Genomic DNA, 21,000 nt, shown 5'->3' on the forward strand with positions numbered 1-21,000 from the left:
TCCACCCTTCCTCACACCTGGAGGGCACCAGCCATCTGCCAGCTGAGAGGCCACAAGGACTGGGGCCCTGTATGGGATTGGCACACATGCTTGGCTTTGGGCTGCTAGGTGTCAAAGTCATCCTCAAAGGATGCACATCTTCAAAGGCTCCTCTCTGCCCACTGCCTGGCCCTGGGCTTCCTGAGGGATTTGGGAACCCCAGCGGGTGCCTTCAAACCCCAGAGAGCTGGGCTGAGGGGGACCCAGCCAACGGGGCTTTATATAATCTGGATGAGAAGGAGGTGGGAGGAGCAGCCTATAAGTAGGATGGAGTCCTGGATTCCCAGGACTTTACAGAATGTAGACCCCTGTAGGGGAAGTTATCAAGTCTGTCCTTTTCATTGTTCTAACCCTGGCATCTAGAACAGTCCTAGGCATATAGTGGGAGCCCAATAAATATCGGTTCACTGACCGACTTGCAGCCCGTGGAGGTTGGCTGCCGAGCTATCCCCACTCAGGGGCAGTGTCCTTTGCAAAGATGGAAAGAAGCAAGTGTAAGCATTTCTTCCATTTCCAGAAATGAAGGACAAGGCAGGCAACAGTAAAGGAAAGATGACAGCATGTTTAAAATGACGCAAAGCAAAGTGTCCATCCATTTCCTGAAAGGCCTCCCACAGTTATCAAGCTGAAGAAATGAGCACAGTACTAGGAGTCAGGAAGTCTGGCCTTTCATCAGACATTTTCACAAATTTGCTGTGTGAAGCAGAACTAGTCACTTCCTCTCTCTTGGCTTCAGTTTCCTCTTCAGTACAATGCAGTGGTTGGGCCAGACAAGCTCCAAAAGGCTTACCCTTTGGTCATGATTGGAAACTCAAGACTGGGTTTGTCAAAGCCATTCACTGCCCTCTTTCCTAGCAGGAGGGCAGCCGCCTACTCGCTACCACATTTTACTTCCTAGGAGCGCCCAGAAGCCCTTGTTCTAGAACATTCCCTGCTGATCATTGTGACCAGCCACAGCCATGACCCAGGGGCCCTGAACACAGTTAGCAGTTCTCAGCCTCAGCTATCCTCTAGAGGCTGGAGGGAGGCACAGAGCTGGATCCTCCTGAGAACTGGGACGTCCAAGAACTACAAGGCAATGGCAGAGCTTTCTTCAACAAGCTTGAAGGCCACTCCATTTCTGGCTGGAAGCTTTTCTGAAACTGGACTGCCTTTCTGTTTCTGTGGGGCCATTTTGCCCTGGATCATTCACTGGATGAGGGCCGCTGGGCCCACTCTCTCACACAATGTGCTTAAAACTTGCTGCTGACAAAGGGAAAGGATGCCTCCCCTTCTCCCCGTGCCCTTTCCTTTCCACACTTATTTTCTTCCCCTCTTTCCTTCCTGGCACACTTTCCCTCACTCACCTTCCAAAACTTCTCTCCCTTTCTTCCCACCTCTTCCCATGTACTTTCTCAGCCTTGGTGCCTCACCCTGACCCTTTTTACTTCTGGCTTCCAAGGGTCTTCTCTTGGGTTTCTGATCAGCACCACCATTCTTTTGGTCTGGAAAGCAGGGCCCAGATTTCTATGTTGTCAAAGTTCTCTTGCCATCTTCACTCACGGGTCCAGGTAGTCCATCTTTTTTTTCCTCTCTTTTCTCCCTGTAGGTCCCTCTTTGACCTTCTTCAACCACATCTTCATAAAGCCCCCTGCCCCAATCTTGGCCATCGTTGGCAGGTGTATTAGTTCTCTAGAGCTGCCTCAACAAAGAAGCACAGTCTGGGTGGCTTAAACAACAGAAATTTATTTTCTCATAGTTCTGGAGGCCAGAAGTCTGAGATTGAGTCTTGGCAGGGTTGGCTTCTTCTGAGGCCTCTCTCTTTAGCTTGTAGATGGTCACTTTCTCACTGTCTCTTCATATGGTTCTGTGTGTCCTGATCTCTCTTCTTATAAGGACACCAGTCATATTGGATTAGGGTCTACCTCAGTGACCTCATTTTACCTTAATTACCTCTTTAAAGACCTGTCTCCAAATACTCAGTGGTACCAGAGGTTGGGAGACACAACTCAGTCCACACCAGCAGGGGTGACTGTCGTCATAGTGGAGGGAGCACAGGCATTATATGCTGGTATCTGGGCTGATTTTCTTGGGCTGCACTCCTTTAGGGAAGGATGTAGAAGGTAGGCACCCTGCAGTCCAGAGGGGGTGGTTTAGTATGACCCTCGGAGGTGCTATCCACTCAGCACCCCAGGTGCTCCCCTACAGTCATAGGCACCTGAGCTAAAGAAAATCAGATCGGGAGAGTCCTAAAAGAAGCCGAGCATCAGGTAAACCAGAAGTTTAATAAAAGTGAAAAAAATTACAACACAGTGGGCTGAAAATGGGCTGCTTTAGAAGGTTTGATATGTTGGCCAGCATGACACGTGGACTCCATGTGGGTTCTGGGAGGTCACAGGATTGGTCCCTCACATCCCAAGATTCATTTCACTTCTTATCTTGTTCCCGTGGGGGAGGCCTCTGTCTTCCTGGTGTAAGTTTTGACCAGGCTGGTTCTGAACTCCCTCATCCTGTGAGAAAAGCTGCCTGAATCTGACCTTCATCCATGATGATGATGGTCATTTGCATAATTTTCTTAGGTCCACATCCCCATCCAGGTTCTGAGGTTGGCAGCAGGTGAAAGCCCGTTTTGTGGAGAATTAAGAGCTTTGGGAATGCTGGAGTCTCCTGCATTCCCAGGAGGTGACAGCCACAGCTCCCAGGGTCTCCTGGCTCCCCTGTAAACGCTTCTGAATCCTGCATGCCCATCTCTCTTGCAAAGTGCTCAGGGATGCAGAATGCCTGGGTGCTGGCAACAAGCGGGGTCCAAGAGTCTGCATAGAAAGGAGCCCTGCGGTGCCCAGGCCTCCCTGGTGGCCACCTTGAGCCTGGCCAGTTAGGAGGTACTGCTCCTCCTCCGGGGGTGGAGGGCTTTCCTTTTGGCGATGTCCTCCTCTGTGTCACTCTCACAATTCCTCTGGAAGAAAGAAAAAAAGAGAGACCCAGGGCAAGAGGGTCAGAAGGTGCCAGGAATGGGGTCGTGCTGGGCAACCTGAGCTGATACACCTGGGTCACGGGCCTGTAAACCAGGGAGATGGACATTGAGGGGAAGGCTGTTGCTCTGTCCAGAGACCAGGGGTGGGTGGGATGGGGGTGGGGAGGGACCTGAAATGGGACCAGACCAACTGCCTTGAGGCTGCCTTCCCAGGAGGAAGGAATACAGGCAGAGCAGAGCATCTAGGGAAAATCAGGTACCAGAAGAGGCCAAATTATAATAATAATGAAAATTATATCCGGTGTCCTTTGTGGCTGCCACATAACCAAGACCACTTGGATAGTTGGTCTGTGGGCTGGTGGGTCTCCTGAACTCAGCCTAGAGAGAACGGGGGAGAGATAGCCACAGGGATCTCCCCGAACTCTGACGGCCACCTCCCCCACTCTTCTTTGACTAGCTTAAGCTGCACCTTTAACCAGCCCTGCCATGTAGTCTTTCCAGGGAAATGGCTTCCGTGCTCCATTTTTATGAAAGAGAAAAAGAGTAAAGTGCAGTCCGTCAGCACCTACATGGCTAAGCCAGAGTGGAGCAGCCACCCTGGTGGTCATCGTGCCTTTTTCATTCACGCCACATGCATCTAATTAAATTATTAAAACTATTAAACAAAGTCCTAATTCAGAAAGACTTAATGCAAGTCATAAAAAAATCTATTGTCAGATGTTCAATTTTAATGCTTCCTAAACAAAAGGATGTATCTTTTCTTTTTTAAGGAAAATGCCTTTTGGAAAAGTGAATAATAGATGTCTGAAACCCATTCCTTTTTTTTTTTTTTCCTTTGGCCACGCCATGCAGCGTGCAGGGATCTTAATTCCCTGACCAGGGATCAAACCCCGGTCCCCTGCAGCGGAAGCGCAGAGTCCCAACCACGGGACCACCAGGGAAGTCCCCTGGGACTCATTCCTTTTCCACGTGTAGGGTGAGCCATTGAGCTGATATCAGGTGCTGACTGTTTGAGTAAAAAGAGGACTATTTAAAATGTTTGCACAGGGTTTCCCTGGTGGCGCAGTGGTTGAGAGTCCACCTGCCGATACAGGGGACACGGGTTCGTGCCCCGGTCCAGGAAGATCCCACATGCCGTGGAGCGGCTGGGCCCGTGAGCCATGGCCGCTGAGCCTGCGCGTCCGGAGCCTGTGCTCCGCAACGGGAGAGGCCACAGCAGTGAGAGGCCCGCGTACCGAAAAAAAAAAAATGTTTGCACAAGGACAAAAATTAAGAAAGAGTTTTATATGCTTTTCAATTACTCTCTGTTCCTCTTTCCCAATGGCCAGCACCGTATCAGGGCAACTCGGCCTGAAAGGCATGCCCGCTGTCAGCCATGTGCCTACCCAGGGCCCTCTCTCCTTCCCCTGGCCTGAGCCAGCTGGAAATCCAAGGTCAAGATCAACTTTAGCCAAATACTTCCTGGACCAAGCCCGGCTATAACAATAAAAATAACTCAAGCTCTGCTGAATAGAAACTTTTTAGCATGAGTCAGAGCCATACAATACAAAAGAAAGCTGGAGAACAGTCTACTTATGATTAACAGGGATTTTCAGGGGGAGCAAGTCCAGTCCCCTTTTACAGCAGATGAGGAAGGCAGCCAGAGAAGGGACACGGCTTGGCCAAAGCCACACAGTTGTTTTGGGTCTCTGGAGCCATAAATCCTCAAGTTCCGGACAAGAGTGAGAACCAAACGTAAAATAGATAGCTAGTGGGAAGCAGCCGCACAGCACAGGGAGATTAGCTTGTGCTTTGTGACCGCCTGGAGGGGTGGGATAGGGAGGGTGAGAGGGAGACGCAAGAGGGAAGAGATATGGGGATATATGTATATGTATAACTGATTCACTTTGTTATAAAGCAGAAACTAACACACCATTGTGAAGCAATTATACTCCAATAAAGTTGTAAAAAAAAAAAAAAAAAAGAAGAGCTCAGGCTGGTGGGGGGAGCATAGGGGCTGTGCCAGGTCCCGCGATGCAGCCTAAGTGCTGTGCGCCCCGAGGCTGCCCAGGGCTGACAGCCCATTCACCTCAGGCTGCCGCCTTCCAGCCTCTTCCTGAGCAGGCAGTCACCTTCTGTCCTGACCTGTGCCATCCTAGACACCCCTGGGGCCCTCACCACACTCGGTGAGCAGTGGGGAGGGTCTGTCAGGGAACCTCGACCAGCTGCAATACTAACACTGCATTTCGTAGCACCAGCACTGCATTTTACAGTCTACAAGAGGATTTTAAACAACAATAATAGCTGCTAATAAGTATTGAGCACTTAAAATGCCAGGCTCTAAGAATATGTCATCATTTAATCCTCATGACTACACTGTGAGGTAGGAACTATTGTTAACCCCATTTTACAAATGATGACATTTTGGCACAGAGAGGTTAAGTAATTTCCTCAAGGTCTCACAGTAAGTGGAAGATTTGAATCCTAGCAGTCTGGCTCCAGAGGCCATGCTCTTGACTACTATATTATATTGTAAGTCTCTCATTCTAGATGTACATAAAACTGCAACAAGCTAATCAAATATAAGATATCATCTAAATATTATTGTTTTTATTATTATTGGCAATCTAAAGCAAAACAGAAATGTAAAAATCGGCAAATGAATGGAAAGCTTTCATTCTAAAGCAGATCCTTGGATCGTGAGGAATTGATTCTGGATTGCCCCCGGTAGTCTCATTGTCTACTGTTCCCACGGTCCCTGGCAGGCTACAGGTCCTCAGGGGAAGGCTGGGGCTGTAGAGTGGCAAGAGCAGTCCCTTCGAAAGCCCACCAGGAAAGGATTCGAGGTCCTCCAGAGGCTCATGCTGCCCCCTTGGAGCGCCCCCTCCCAGCACTACCCCAGTGGTCCCCCCGAACACAGATCACAGTGCAGAGCCTGCCAGAAACAGTTAAGCCCCACCTCCTCTCCCCGCCCCCCTCCCCCCAGCTCCAGGCCTCACCCAGAATTCCACCCAATCAGAGGGCACTGCATTTACCCACCAGGTCCTCATTTTGCCTGAGCTGCACCTTCTTCATCAGGGAGCGGGTGAGGTGGTTACACAAGGAGACGATGCTGAAGGAGAGCTGAGGGAGGGGGAGGAGAGGAACCGCCAGGTGAGGATGTGCACCGAGACCCCGGAGGGAACCAGGAGCCCACCTGACCCCCAGCCCCACCCCTAAGCCCTGACCCACCTTCCACCGCCTGCGGACATACTGCTTCTTGAAGTTCTCCAGGTTGACCAGGGACTCCCTGCGCACCAGGGCTTGCTGGTTGTCCACAGGCTGGGAGACAAAGCAGAGCATGGTGGCTGACGCTGGGCTTTGGACAGCACCAGGGCCCCTGACCGCACGCCACCCTTAGCCTGACCCCGGGACCTCCCTGCTGGGCAGGGCACGCAGAGGAACCTCATGCTGAGGGCAACGGCTCCAGAAGTCTCAGCTGTTCCGGAGATGCCCTCGGCACCCCTGCGCTATTATTACCACAGTCAGATGTGCACGCTGGCTGGGCTGAAGGCTCAGACCCTACCTCCCCGAAGGGGAAGAGCAGGAGGCAGGTCCTTCAACCATGGGTCACTCTGGGGAAGGGTCATCGTACAGCAGCCCAGGATGCCCACTGTGCACTGGGCCAGTTCTGGGCCTAGCAGAATGGATGCCTCGTTAGCAGACGGGCATTAGTACTCCACTCAAAAATAAATGTAAGGAAATAGGGGCTTTGATGGGGGTAGAGAGGAGATGGGATGTGTAGTTGCCTTTCACTGCTTGGCAGTCAAGGCTTAGCTTAAACCCTGACTTCTCCAAGAAACCTGGCATGGCTTCTCTGAGCCTCAGTGTTCTCATCTGTAATATGGGGATAATAAATAACATTGTGTCACAGGGTTGTTTAGGATTAAGTAAATGGGGGATGTAAAGTGCTTAGCTTAGAGTTGCTCAATAAATAGTAATATATTATCGATAGCCTTCCTGTCTTCTCCATTCCATCTTTTTATAAATTATTTTATTTTTATAATAGCTTTATTGCAATGTAATTGATATACAAAAAAAACTGGACATATTTAATGGACTCCAATGTGAGGAGTCCATTCCCTCATGAATTCTTGCCTCTTCATAAAACAAGGTTTTCCTAGATTGAGAAACCAAGAGATGGGTTTCAGGGGTTCTGTGAACCTCCTGAAATGGTCTGCAAATTTTAGTGCATAAACTTGTACATGAATGTTCATAGCAGCATTATTCATAAGACAAAAAGTGGAGAGGGCCTAAATGTGCATCAACTGATGAATGGACAATCAAAATGTGGTATATCCATACAATGGAAGAACTGAATGGAAAATCCATTCATGGAAAGAATGAAGTACTAATACATAGGACAACATGGATAAACCTTACAAACAGTATAATAAGTGAAAGATGCCAGACACAAGAGGCCACATATTGTATGATTCTAATTACATAAAATGTCCAGAATAGGCAAATCCACAGAGACAGAAAGTAGATTAGTAGTTGCCAGGGCTGGAAAGAGGGGAGAATGCGGAATGACTATCTATGAAAGGGTGTGAAGTTTCTTTCTGGGGTGATGAAAATGTCCTGGAATTAGATAGTAATGATGGTTGTATAACCTTGTGAATATACTAAAAAGCACTGAATTGTACATTTTCAAATGGTGAATTTTATAGTATGTGAATTATATAGCTCAATAAAAAAAAACTTAGTGTATAGGTACAGACATACATTTCCTCTGAGAAGAGTCAATAGCTTCCAACGATTCTTAAAGGACTCCGCGACCTCAAGGAAATGAACTGCCCGGGGCGATCCATAAGGTCCCATCCAGCTCTATTCTTCTCTCTGCTCTGACAGCCTCCTCAGAGCAGTGCCTCCTCTGGCACCTCAGTGACCGCTGAGTGAGGCCACTCATTGATTCCTGATGCTGGTCTTGTCTCCTAACCACACTGCAAGCACACCTCCATGCCTGTTTATTTTTCATCATGGCGCCAGGTGCCAGTGGAAGCCAGTGCATATGGCCGGCCCACACTGCTCTGGACCTGACATCTTCTGGCAGGAGGCCCTTTCCCTGTTTACCCAATCTCCCTCCTCCAGGACAGCCTCTGTGTGTTTCAAAGCCCAATTCAAACATGACCTCTTCCAAGATAACTTCCAAGAAACACTGTCTCTCTCTCCCAACATGACCAAAACATGTGTGCTCCTTTAGTATACTTAGCACCTCTCAGTCAGCTCTGCAGTATACTTAGCACCTCTCTCGGTCAGCTCTTCATGTTTTTGTCAACGTTTCCTCACTACCCACTCCTGATGCAGAGCATAAGACAGTGGGTGCTGAAGAGCTGTACGGATAAACTGTTTCCCTGAGCTGCTGCAGAATCAAACCAGAACGAAGTCCCAGGACCTGCTCATTCCCACCGGTGAGAGGCCCAGGCACCTGGATCAGTCCAGCCGTGAGACCACGGAAGGGTGTCATGACACCATGACTCCCCACAGCTCTGCCTGGGAATCAGCAAGGTGAGAGGCAGCGTCCTGGGGAGGTCAGGGAGCAGGGAGGAGAGTGCACGCAACCTTGACACAGAGGGGAGACGAGAGAGCCAGGGGCTATTCACTCCCCTAAAATGGGACACGGTGGTTTGGGCCAAAGAGTGCAGGAGCGGGGAGAGGAGGAAAAGGAGGAAGGCAGAGAGGAGAGAGGAGAGAAAAGGACGGAGGCTCTGAGGGGACCATCAGGCCATGCCTTGCTCTCCCAGCTCTTTCCTTAACCGCCTCTCACCTCCTCCGCAAGCCCAGCCCTGGCTTTAGGTCCCACCTGGAAGAGAGATGCAAAAGAGGGCAGAGGGCAACTGATCTGTGCTGAGCCTGCCTTTTCCTGGCATCAAAACCTTCCAGCAGCTTCTGGGCACTCTCAATAGAACCCAACAGGCTCACCAAGAACCCCAAGGCCTGTATCATCTGGGTCCTTCTGTAACCTGATTTTCTCCCCATCTCCTTCCTGTCCCTGTGGCTTTCATTGCATGGGTCTGCTTGCTGGTCCAGGAACCCAAGGTCTCCGGGTCTTACTGTATTTACTTTGTCATTTTGTTCCGGTCTTTGCTCAAATGTCACGTCCTCAGGAGGCCTTCCTTGACCACCCTATATAAATAGCACCCAGCTGCCCCATGCAACTCACTGTGCCTCTGCCCCAGTTCCTCAAAGCACCTGTCACTACCTGACATTTTATTCCATATTTATTCATTTGTTGTTAATTCCACTTCCCCATACCTCTCAGCAACTAGTTTCTCCTTCCCAAGGTGACTGGCATCCTGCCTTCCCAGCCCACAGAACATTTCTACCTCTAACTTCACAAATGTCTGCAATTCACCTTCGAGTCGAACCCTTGCAAGGGACACTCTTGCACTTCACTTGGAGAGTTTGATGAGCTGGAATTAGTAGACTCTGGGAGTGAAGGGACCTCTTTTTGTCTACTTACTGATTGACACCCTTGTGAGGAGAGAGATGGCTAAACCCCAAGTATGGAAGGTTGACAGGCAGGCTAGGGGAGTCCTGTTAGTGAGAATCCCACCTTCCAACTGGTCCAGCAGTGCCAGCCAGTGAGCAGAGATGCCCAACTAAAATATCACATCGGACCATTCCCAGAGGCCATTCATGGGAGGTGATGCAGTTACTTCTAGGGCCCTGTATATATGCTACACAAAACAGCATGAACTCTGAGGAAGAGGCTATAAACCTGTCAGGCTGGCCTTTCCCAATCAATGGGCCTTGTTGGTTGCTAAGAGGCTCACCAAGCGCTGACGCTGTCATCTAGGCATGAAGGCAGAGAGACATAAATTCTGCAGTGAAGTCAGTTCCCAGAAGGAATGTGACACCAACACTTTGGATTAAATTCAGGGTGTGAGGGGCAACAGAGTTTGTTCCGCCTTCTCCTGACCCTCCCCCTTCTGCAAACAAACAGTGCCTACCTTCCAGCCTTGTGGTCCTTCAGCGATACCAGAGAGTGTGGGCGATTTTGACCAGGCTCCTAGGAGCATGTTTGGTGTCTCAGAAAAATGTTGGGAAGGGAGAAAAGAAGACAGAATGCTGTGGCTAAAGTAAGGTTTTGTTCATGCAGATGAAAGTGTCTCTGAAAAAGACCATTGGGGAGAGCTAGGCAGCACCGACATCCACAGAGCAGGGAGATGGAGCAGCAGCCATCCTCCCAGGCATAAAGACAGACCCTGGCTTTCCAGAAAAGGCACTCCAAAGACTTTCTCTAAATATCAGGGCTCCATAAAAAGAAACGAAATTGAGTTATTTGTAGTGAGGTGGATGGACATAGAGTCTGTCATACAGAGTGAAGTAAGTCAGAAAGAGAAAAACAAATACTGTATGCTAATTCATATATATGGAATCTAAAAACAAATGGTACTGATGAACCTAGTTGCAGGGCAGGAATAAAGAGGTAGACATAGAAAATGGACTTGAGGACATGGGGTGGGAGGGCGAAGCTGGGGTGAAGTGAGAGTAGCATCGACATATAGACACTACCGAATGTAAAATAGTTGGCTGCTGGGAAGCAGCAGCACAGCACAGGGAGATGGGCTCGGTGCTTTGCGATGATCCAGAGGGGTGGGATAGGAAGGGTGGGAGGGAGACGCAAGAGGGAGGGGGTATGGGGACACGTGTATGCATATGGCTGATTCACTTTTTTGTGCAACAGAAACTAACACAGTATTGTGAAGCAACTATACTCCAATAAAGATCTATTAAAAAAATAAAATAAACTCATAAATAAATAAATACCAGGCCTCCTCTACAAACTGCCAACAGTTGGCAACTTTTCGAACCTCCATCTGAGTCACTACTCCAGCCCCATCCTCCACTGAAAGCCATGGACACCTGAGCACCCACTTTCCTCTCCTGCCCAGGACTGTCTCTCTGAGCCTTGCTCCTTCATCTCCCTTAGTGGCATCTCTCTGTAGGTGGCATCTCCACCTCCTCCTTTTGCTGGCTGTTTTGCTGGCTGGAGCCTGGGCCCTGCTGGCCTTACCTCCCTGTTTAACCAGGAAAGGAGCATGTGAGGCTTATAGGGGCCTGAGTCTCTACCTCCTTATGCATGGGTGGGGAGAGCGGCAGAGAGGCTGTGTTCCTGCAGGTTGCCCCTACACTGAACAAGCCAATGGAAAGAGGTAAGAATGTCCCTTTCCTTGCCTGACCCAGCCTTACTTTTCTGAGTTAGGTCTCAGCATAGATACACTCTCACTTTTAATCTTCTCCCCGGGACCTTCAGTTTTCTGAGCAAGTTTTTATCCCCAGGAAAAGCTTCAAAAGCTCTCCCTCCTGTACTGAAGAGACTTGAGAGACATAACATCCAACTGCCATGTGAGGTCTGCGTTTGGATCCTGATTTGAACAAACCGAGTATAACAGGACACCCTTAAGAAAAGCAGGGGTGGGCTTCCCTGGTGGCGCAGTGGTTGAGAGTCCGCCTGCCAATGCAGGGGACGCGGGTTCGTCCCCTGGTCCGGGAAGATCCCACATGCCGCGGAGCGGCTGGGCCCGTGAGCCATGGCCACTGAGCCTGCACGTCCGGAGCCTGTGCTCCGCAACGGGAGAGGCCACAACAATGAGAGGCCCGTGTACCGCAAAAAAAAAAAAAAAAAAAGCAGGGGCATGTGACTCCAGAATGTGTATCCAGATGATAATAAGTAATTATTCTTGATTTTATCAGGTGTGATAATGGCGCAGTGGTCATAGTAAAAAGAAACTCCCTATCAGAGATTCCTGCTGAAGAATTTATGAGGTAAGTCAGTCTGAAGTTTGCTTTAAATTACTTCAAAGCTGGGTAACAGGTACGTGGAATTCACTCTGCCATTCTCGATACTTTTGTGCCAGTTTTGAAAATGCCCCATAACAAAAAGTTAAAAACAGAAAGTCTCCCTCTTTTAAATCTCTGTAACCTCCTTCCCTTTAATCTCCATTTGACAGCTCCACGTTCCTGACACCAAGCTGGGCTCATCCCCATATCCCTCCAAATTCTGCCTGGTACCTTCCCCACAAGGCTACAGCTTGGAGGGGAGTGTTGGGGGCAAGACCACCCCCCCCCCCCGAGAATGTTTCTGCCCTCTGCCACCCCTCTTACCCTTCCTCAGTCAGAGTTCGTCTCCCTCCTGTTTTCTGGAATATTAGGTACCCCTGTTTTCTCACTCACCATGGCCTTCCTCACCTCCCAGTTGGTTGGGGCCCCATCTGTCCCAAACACTGAGTCTTCTATTCAGGGGTTGTCTTGTCCTTATCTGTCACCTCCCTCCAGAGCCAGAGCACAGTCAGTGTTTGTTCAATGAACTGGCCTCTTCTGCTCCTCAAATATGCCCACTGCTGGGTCTCCTCTCCAGGGCAAAGAATCTTCTCCACAGGCCAAGAGTTTCGCAGACAAAGCAGAAAAGGCCATTCAGTTCCACAGACATGTACAGAGGCTGCCAGTGGGGGTGGGGGCTGAGCACCCAGCCACCTCCCACAAGGGCCCACAGCCCTGCCTGATGGAGTGAGGTGGGCAGTCGCCAACTTCAAGATCACCTGGAGAGGTGGGTGGCTGGTACGGGGAAGGGGTTCGCAGAGGAGACTCTGGCTTCTCCTACCGTTATGACTCTGCTCCATCCCTTCACTGCCAGCATCCTGCATCTGCAGAATCACCGGTTACCATGTTATCACGCCATCTCCACCCTTCCCCACGCAAAAGGGTAATCGTGTGAGACATGCCTCTACCTCAGAGCAGGGACAGACTGCTGCCTTCCCCAGGCACCGACTCTCCAACCTCCTTGGGAATCGCTATTCAGGAAGATGTCACACGCACACCCTGCACTCCCCAGGATGGCATTTGCCCAGAGCACAGAGGCTGACCTTTCACTCACAGCCTGGTGAATGAAAGGATCCTCTGTGACGGGAGATGGGCCGGGCCACAGAGCGGCGCCCCCCAGGTCTTCATCCGTCTAGGTACCAACGAAACACTCCATACCGCCACCGTCGGCCCGGCCCTGCCCTGTCCTTGATGTCTCTGTTAAAATGCCAGCTGTGGGCGTGTGGGGAGGAATCTAGCAGGTCCTCTGGCTGGGCATTCCACAGGCTTCCTTGGGCTCCCCTTGGCATCAGGTTCTGCTGCCAAAGGGTGATGGGAGTTGGACCAACCAGGTGACAGAGGAAGGTCACAATCTCCTCTGATTTCCCGGAAAGACTTGGGGGGCATTTTTCACTTCACTTCACTTTGTCTTTGGAAACACTTAGTACATAAAAGAGTCTGTTCATAAAACATCTAAATGACAAGTTGTTACCCACGACTGGACATGAACACAGAGAAGACGATTCCACTACTGTGAGGAAAACCACTTAGGGTTCTGACCCCAGCTCTGGGGCTGACTGGCTGGGGGACTCTAGACAAATCCTGTCCTGTAAAATCCTGTAAAAAGAGGGTGTCGGGTGGCTCATGCCTGAGGACCCCCCAGTATGGACAGTGTGAAGCTGATGCCAGGATTCTAAAATAACCACTTCTCTCTCCCTTTTCCCAGTCTCCTTAATTCAAATCATCATCCACATCTTACTACTTCATTGCATTTTATTTCGACCTTCACAAGAAAGTTTGCCCTGAGTTGCTCAATCAGGGGCTTCCTTTCTTTAGGAAACCTGTGGACTTGGCCAAAGGGACCTTTAATCTTTGCAGTGCCTTATGCCAAATGGGCACATCATGTCCTGTAACAGGGCAGGAAAGTTCTTGGAGAGCTCGTAGATGGGTCTTTTGTATCAGTTCTTCCAGACAGGGTTTAGGGAACAGGGCTTTGCCATCTTCCATTGATTCCAAGATGCACATTTTTGGATCTCTGAAATCAGGACTTAACTCCCAAACGATGGCATCATATCCTTACTGTCGGTCTGAAGTGAAGGCAGGTGTTCCGGAAGATGACCACACTGATTCTGCCAGCCATTGGGGCCACCCAGCCTCAAACCATTTGATGTTAGATTCTCTGCTCGAGGTCCTTTTGTTTTTGTTTTGTTGTTGTTGTTTTGTTTATTCACTTGTTTTGAGGTTCTTTTGGATCCCACTGATTGTGCAAATGCAGAAAGCAAAACCTGCACGAGTACCATGGACCTGGGACTCCTATTCTCAGTGGAGGATTTTCCCATCCCTCTACCCAGTGTCAAGGTTGAGACACACACGTTCCCTTGCCTCCCCTTCCTGCCTGGTGGCTTTATTTCCCATTTACCCTTTCAGTGAGGGTGTCCCAGCTTTGTATGTGGAGTCTCCTATTGGACTTCCCATCCTGGGCTTTTTTTTCTTTATTTTGGGGTCATAAAATAATGATGCATTTACATTTGATGAAAATATGCTTTCTTACAGTTGATGAAAAAAGTTTCTGTTACAAATGTTATATATGATATTTGAAGTGATCCAGCATGCAAATAGAATTAGAGGTAGGATTTTAAAGACATGGTTTCATGGGATCACAATCTCATGCCTCATTCTAAACCACTCCCCATCTGTACTGCTCACTGGGCATCCCTGCCCCCGCCAGCACGTCAGGCTGTTGACTGCCCGGCACCCATCATGGCTCCCCATGACTCTTGGGATGAAGGCAGAGCTCTTTAATACAGCAAAGCCCTGCTGGTCCTGTCTTCTCTCCAGCCACATCCACACCATACGCTATTCTCTCCCCTCCAGCTTTCTTTCTGTCTGAGCAATTTCAGCCCCCAGGCCCCCTCCCAGCACAGAGCCCTGGCATGACAGCTCTGTGGGGAGCACTACCTTCTCCCTGGTTTGCTTAGCTGATCTCAGCTCCAGCATCATCACCTCAGGGATGACTAGATCATCCCCCACTGCGGGCTCCTGCAGTGCTGCATCCTTCTCTTTCATCGCACTGGTCCCAGCTGCAGTTCTACCTTTGTAGAATGTTCTTGATGAATGTTGGAATCCGTTACTGGACCGCAAACTTCGTGAAGGCAGGAAACATGCCTGTTTTCACTCAACATTGTATCCCTGGGGCCAGGCTGAATGCCTGGCAGTAGACAGGTGCTTAAAAATTCTTTGTGAATGCATAGATGGATGTGTCTTGGTGTAACCTGCCCCACAGCAGAGAGTAAACTCTTGGAGACTGGGGCAGTTAGGGGAAGCAGAAAGAGCAACGGACATCATCAGAAGGTCTCCACTTTTGCCACTATTGTGACCTTGGGCAAATCACATCCTCTCTGTTTCCTCAGCTCCAAATTGGGAATAACACCTACCCCACCTATCTGACAGGGGGTTTGTGAGTCTGTGAAGGCACTTTGAAATGATACGATCTGTTCCCTCACCCCCAAGCTTCTAGCACAGCACTGGGCCCACACTCCACACTCCTTCTCCGTGAGCTAGTTGGCTGGCCCCTCCTCCGGGAAAAGGGAGACAAGATGATCCAGTCCTCAGGGAGGGGTGCGCACAGCTTGAGGTCAGGAAGGGAGCACTGAGCCTTGGGCCCCCCAATCTTAATGTCCACCCTGTTCAGACCTTAGGGACATGAGAAAAGGAACCTGCTTGCTGAGTCCTTTCTGGCCTTCATTCCCAACACAAGATTGGAGCCCTTAGCCAGAGGCGGGAAGTGGAGAAGGGCGAGATGCTGCCCCTCCCCTCCTATTCTGCAGGTGATCTTCAGACAGGGACACAGCTGCATGGGAATGATAAACTGCGTGCCTTCTACACACACTTCTTAGTACAATTGCCTAAAGGTATAAGGCTTCCACCTGACTTGGCAAAAACACATGAAAATGCTTACTTTACCTCTGGGATCTGAACTTTAATATTAACGTGAATTTTTACAGTAAAGCCTGTTTCTTCCCATATACTTCATCTTATAGAGCCGGGCATCCTGGGTTTCTGTTTCATCCGTATCAACTAGCTATGAATGAACTTAAGTCATTTTCCCTCTTGAGGTCAATTTCCTCTTCAGTTACATGGAAATGATAGTAACAACAATAATAATACCACTTACCTTCCTGTCTCACAGGTTCCTTTAAGGATCAAAGCCACAAATGCTTGGTAAGTGAAAAGTCAATATAAATGAAAAGTAATCTTTTCTCTGTGCATTCAGAATCCCTCCTTCAGCAGCAGGAAAGCACCAAGCCAACTGACTGTTATCCCTAGTTAACTAGAATATTACCCAAGACCTGCAATCTATAAGGCAGGAAGTGAGATGTGAACAAATCCATTATCACAAATCAGTTATCAAGTATCTCTCCAGGGCCAGCCGTCCTCCCTCTGTAGGAGGGTACACTGAGGGGTGTTCATCCTCAATCGTTTTAACAGCTTAGCTGCCCTGCCAGCCACCCTCCCAGAAAACCAGGCTGGTGAGAGGAGGTACAGAATGGATAACTAGCTAGCCCCTCCGTGATTCTGGATTCTGGGAAGGGGGTGGAAGGCTATGCTACAGACACACACCCCTGCAGGAGAATTCTAGTCGATGCCCTGGCAGGGCAGTTGGGAACAGGCTTCAGCAAACCATCCAGGATGCACTCCTGACTCGATTCTGGTGCTCAGAGCTTCAAGCTGGCCTAGACTTCCTCACTGCGTGATCTGTTGAGCAGCTCCCCTAGGCACTCACTGGAGTCCTGGCAACACACGGAGCTGGGGCTGTCCACGCTCCCACTCTCCAGCTGGAAGCCGCCCACCAGTTCCTGGAGCCACTGTAAGTCTGCCAAGAGCTCCTGCCCCAGGGCTTCAAACTGCGCCTGCAGATGGTCCAGTTTCCTGGCTGTGCTCCCGAGGCGGGACCCTGTGGCCCGGATGTCCTCTCGCAGGAGCTTCTTCGAGGACTCTACTTTGCGGAACTCGTACCTGAGCTGGGACAGGTCGTGCCGGGCTCTCTCACTCTCCTTCCGGTACCAAGCCTCCTTCTCATTGTAGATGGAGACCAAGGTCTCCACATCGTCCTGGATGGTGTCACGGGCCCCCGCCAGGGCCCGGCATCCCTGGTCCACCCGAGCCACGTCCTCGACCACACAGGCAAAACGCTCGAAGTTGACATAGGTGTTGTCGGGGGGCATGCTTGAGTGGCATTTGAGGGTGTACTCTCTCAGGCGCTCGGTCTTCAACTGGGCGGGCTCTGCCTTGCACTGTTCAGGGGTTCTGATCTCTCCTTTGGACTAGGGGGTGTTTAGACAGAAGGGCCAGAGTTACTTTGACGTCTGCTCCAAGGGCAGTCCAAGGTGCAGGCGGATGGCACGCAAGCAGCCTCTTTGCATTCACTGCATGCGCCAGGCCACGGGAGGACCAGGGCGGAATGATCACCCACACAGACCGTAAGAAAGGTCAGGTCGAGGAGGACGGGTGCTGCCTGCACACTCATTCCAGGGCAGGGTGGTCCACGGCCATTAGAGAGGGTCTCCACACGCATAGCATTTAAGGGTGCTCGCACAGACAAGCAGGCTAGAGCCAGGATTCTGCAGGCATCCACTCAAGGGCGGAAGCATACAAGGCCATGGCTGATGGGGGGAAGCTGGGGGCTTCTCTCCCTCATGGCTGGTGGGCTCCCTGGGCCTTGGCAACACCCGGCAAGCTGAGCTAGGAGGCAGCCCACCAGACTCCCTAGCTCTGTGGTCTGGGCCCAAACCTGGAGGGCCCCCGGCCTTCCCCATCCTTCAACAAGCAGATGCACCTGGCCTTCTCCAGAGCACTCCAGCCCTCCCTGCTCTCCATCTCCCGTGGGCCTCCGGCCCCTTCTCATCTGCACCCTCAGATCATCCTTGCCAGCTCTCCCATTTAACAATTTCAGTGACTGGGAAGTCTGGTGACATCCCTGGGGGCACACATCTCATCAGTCAGCAGAACTAGGGCCAGAATCCCACTCTCCTGATTCCTATCCCGCCAAAGTGCTTTTCACCAGCACTTTACTGTTCCTAGACGGCAAGGCCCTCTGAAAACCCAGCAGCTGGAAGCCCAGTTACAAGGCGGGTTAGGCAGGGAGTCACCTTTGTGTCCCCACCCTCCCCAGAGAGAATGAAGCTGCCCTAAGGAGTGGCTGCCTCTCCCTCCCAGCAGGCCTCCACCTCAGGGCCCCATTCCCTGGAGTCTCCAGGGGCCTGAGGAAGCCAGTGACCAGTTTGAGTGTCATCCTTTACTCAGAACTTCGAAAGTCAGAAACAAGGAGCCCTGGTTACAAAGTGGAGGTTTTTACCTGTCACTGATCTCTCTCTACAACTGAGGAGTCCTGATTTCTGCTTTGAGAATGACAGGGACATGTCCTCTGACAAAGAACCCTTTGTAAGATGGGCCCAAAGAACAAGGAGTTCAACTGACATTTGTGAAGGTTTCATTTCATAAGTCACCTGAACACGTGAAATAGAAACTTAAACTTGTTGACCTATTTGAACAAGCCCAGACCCTTGGAAGCCCCCAACTAGCTTTCGTCTGTGCTTGAGGGTCAGTGTTTCAAGCAAAGGCCTTTCCATAGGTCCCCTGCATCCGGCCGCCCCAGGCAGCCCTGGCGACAGAGCAGGGAACTGCTCACTGGAATTCATCACTGTGCCCTTACCGTGATCCAGGGGTGTCTGAGAGCCTCTTGGATCGTGAGCCGTTTCCTGCAACGAGGATCAGAAAACAGTGATGATCCATGAGAAGCTGAGAGCAACAGTCTCCATTCTCACTCTTCTTAGACCTCCTTTTTGGCATTCTTCAACCACTGCCATCAAACTAGAATAATAAGGGATGCAGAGGTGGATGGGGAACTGGCTGCATTCACTGCATTCCAGAGAAAGTGCTCCAGGAAGACACCTCAATAAAATGACATCACATAAACCCTCATCTTTGGTCCCAGAGTTGAAGGGGCCAACACCACACTATGGAAGAGTCATAAATGCTCTCCACTGCAAAACCTTTGGTCTCTGTTTTCCTGTTTGCCTCCCAGATCCACTCTCTGCCCTTCCCTGCTCTGTACCCATGCAGGGTGATCCCATCCCACCTAGCGCTGATCTTCAATAAGGAAATCGGGCCCCTGCACTTTAGAGGGCCCCGCTCTGCCTCTGGTCTTCTAAAGTCTGTGGACCTTACCCCTGCCTCATCTAGGCCGTGCTCTGGGCACCCAGCACCCTACAAGTCCTTGCCCATCTCCTTCTTTGATCTCACAGCCACGGGGCTCACCCTGGGCCCTGCAGAAGGTGTGGGATTAGCAGGTCTCCTATTCTCCCACTGTTCCGACCCCTCTGGGCCCACTTTCGCCCACTCCCATCCTGAACTGACTTGAAAACCCTGCCACTTTCCTTTCTGAATCCTAGTTCCAGGTGCCTTTGGGACAGACTGCAAAAGATGATGAGCCCTGGAGAAACCCAGGCTGACTTATACACACACACACACACACACACACACAGTTATTTGCATTTCAGCAGGAAAAGAAACCAGAACGACTTGAGGAAACAAGATGAATGCCAAGTCTTGACCAGTCCACACTCCTCAGCACCTGCCCAGATTAGACCACAATGGTCGATGATAGCCCATGGCAAAGCAGGGACAGACGGACATGTCTTTGGGAGAGGTGGCAGGAGAGGGTCAGTACCTGAGAAGCCAGTGCCTTTCTCTGTCCTCTTACCGGGTCTCTTTAACCAGAAGCTTCCGAATGAAGTCCTTGGCCAGCTCGCTGGTCTGGCTGAAGAACTCCTCATCAAAGTTGTAACTCACTGCTGTGATATTTGCCAGTGTTTCCTGCTTCGTGTCTCCCAAAAAAGGGGATGCTCCACTGAGGCTGGGCACACAGAGAGGAAACACGTGACCGTGGGAAAGCAGATGAAAGTGGGGGTGACGAACTCAGGGAACCCTGACTCGTACTGCTGCGTGGGCATGGGAGGCTCCCCGCAACCCTGCTGCCCCCTCTGGGGGGGGGCCGGTCAGCATCTTTTCAAATGAGTCCAATTCAATACACTTTATGGAGCTCCTGTGACAGAGAGAAGTACCTGTGATAGAGAGAAACCGTGTCTTCAAGGGACTCGAAAGAGGAGGGGAGACAAATACAGAGACCTGGCTCTTCATAATCTCCAGCCGAGCACAGAATAAAACAGAAGGCCAGAAAAAGGGCTGTGGGGGCACAGGACAGAGGGGAGGCCCAGAGCAGGCTTCATGGGAGAGCTGACATTTGCATCAGTTGTGTCCTGAAGAATGAAGAGGCTGTCAGCAGTCACAGAAGGAGTTGGAGGGTCTTCTAGGCTAAGGGAGCAGCTTGAGCAAAGCCAGAGAGGTGTGGCAATAGATGGGCCGTTAGGGACTGGAAGGGTGAGTGATGGTCCCCTGCAGGGTCTGTGTTGTTCAAATAGTGACTCTTGAATCTACTGTCTCCTGACTCATGTTCCAGATGTGCCACTGTCCCAGAGGTCCCTGCGCCCTACCCTAACCCTCCATGCGCTCCCTGCCTTGATTAATGATGTCACTTCATGAACGTACCCAAGCTAGAAACACAGCATCTTTGACTCTTCCTCCCATTCCCTCACCATTTCTATTGGTTCCATTTCCTAAATACCTCTTAAAGGTCATCCCTATCCCCACTGACACTTTCTTGGGATAGTGAAAGCAAGGCACCCTGGAAAAAAATCTGATGTTTCCCTCCTGGATTTGAATCCCAGCTCTGCCACTCATGTATGAACCTAGGAGAGTTACTCAACCTCTCTGAGCTGCAGTTCCCTCATCTGTAAACTGAAGAAAATGAAAGTCTCCACCTCACATAACCGTTGTGAATAAATATATATAAAATGTTGAAGAATAAATATATAGAGACCGTTCCATGCAATCCTGGCCCATACTAAGAACTCTGGAATTGATGGCCATTATTATTGTCATTGTTAGCACACAAAGAACCCTCTATGACTCCCTGTTTTCTATAGAATCACATCTGAACTCCTGAGCAAGGCATCAGAAGTTGGTCCACACACTCCATATATTTCACCACACTTAGCAAGCTCACTGCTCCCTTCCTCAGCTGGGACAGCGCTTCCTTCCCTTTCCACCGGGAGAATTCATCTCAT

General features: G+C 50.4%; 1 protein-coding gene across 1 annotated transcript in view; it reads right to left on the reverse strand.

The window, feature by feature from the left end:
* Positions 1-2,893: 2,893 nt before the first annotated feature.
* DAPK2 (death associated protein kinase 2) overlaps positions 2,894-21,000 on the reverse strand; it is a gene marked incomplete at both ends in the record, with an annotated part of 117,422 nt that continues 99,315 nt past the window's right edge. The window contains 5 exons of the mRNA XM_079701257.1: positions 2,894-2,974; positions 6,011-6,094; positions 6,203-6,292; positions 18,528-18,573; positions 19,578-19,730. Coding sequence (XP_079557383.1) covers positions 2,894-2,974; positions 6,011-6,094; positions 6,203-6,292; positions 18,528-18,573; positions 19,578-19,730 — 454 coding nt within the window. The remainder of the gene's footprint in view (positions 2,975-6,010; positions 6,095-6,202; positions 6,293-18,527; positions 18,574-19,577; positions 19,731-21,000) is intronic.

Source organism: Hyperoodon ampullatus (genome assembly GCF_949752795.1).
Source record: "Hyperoodon ampullatus genome assembly, chromosome: 3".
Lineage (NCBI taxonomy): Eukaryota > Metazoa > Chordata > Mammalia > Artiodactyla > Ziphiidae > Hyperoodon > Hyperoodon ampullatus.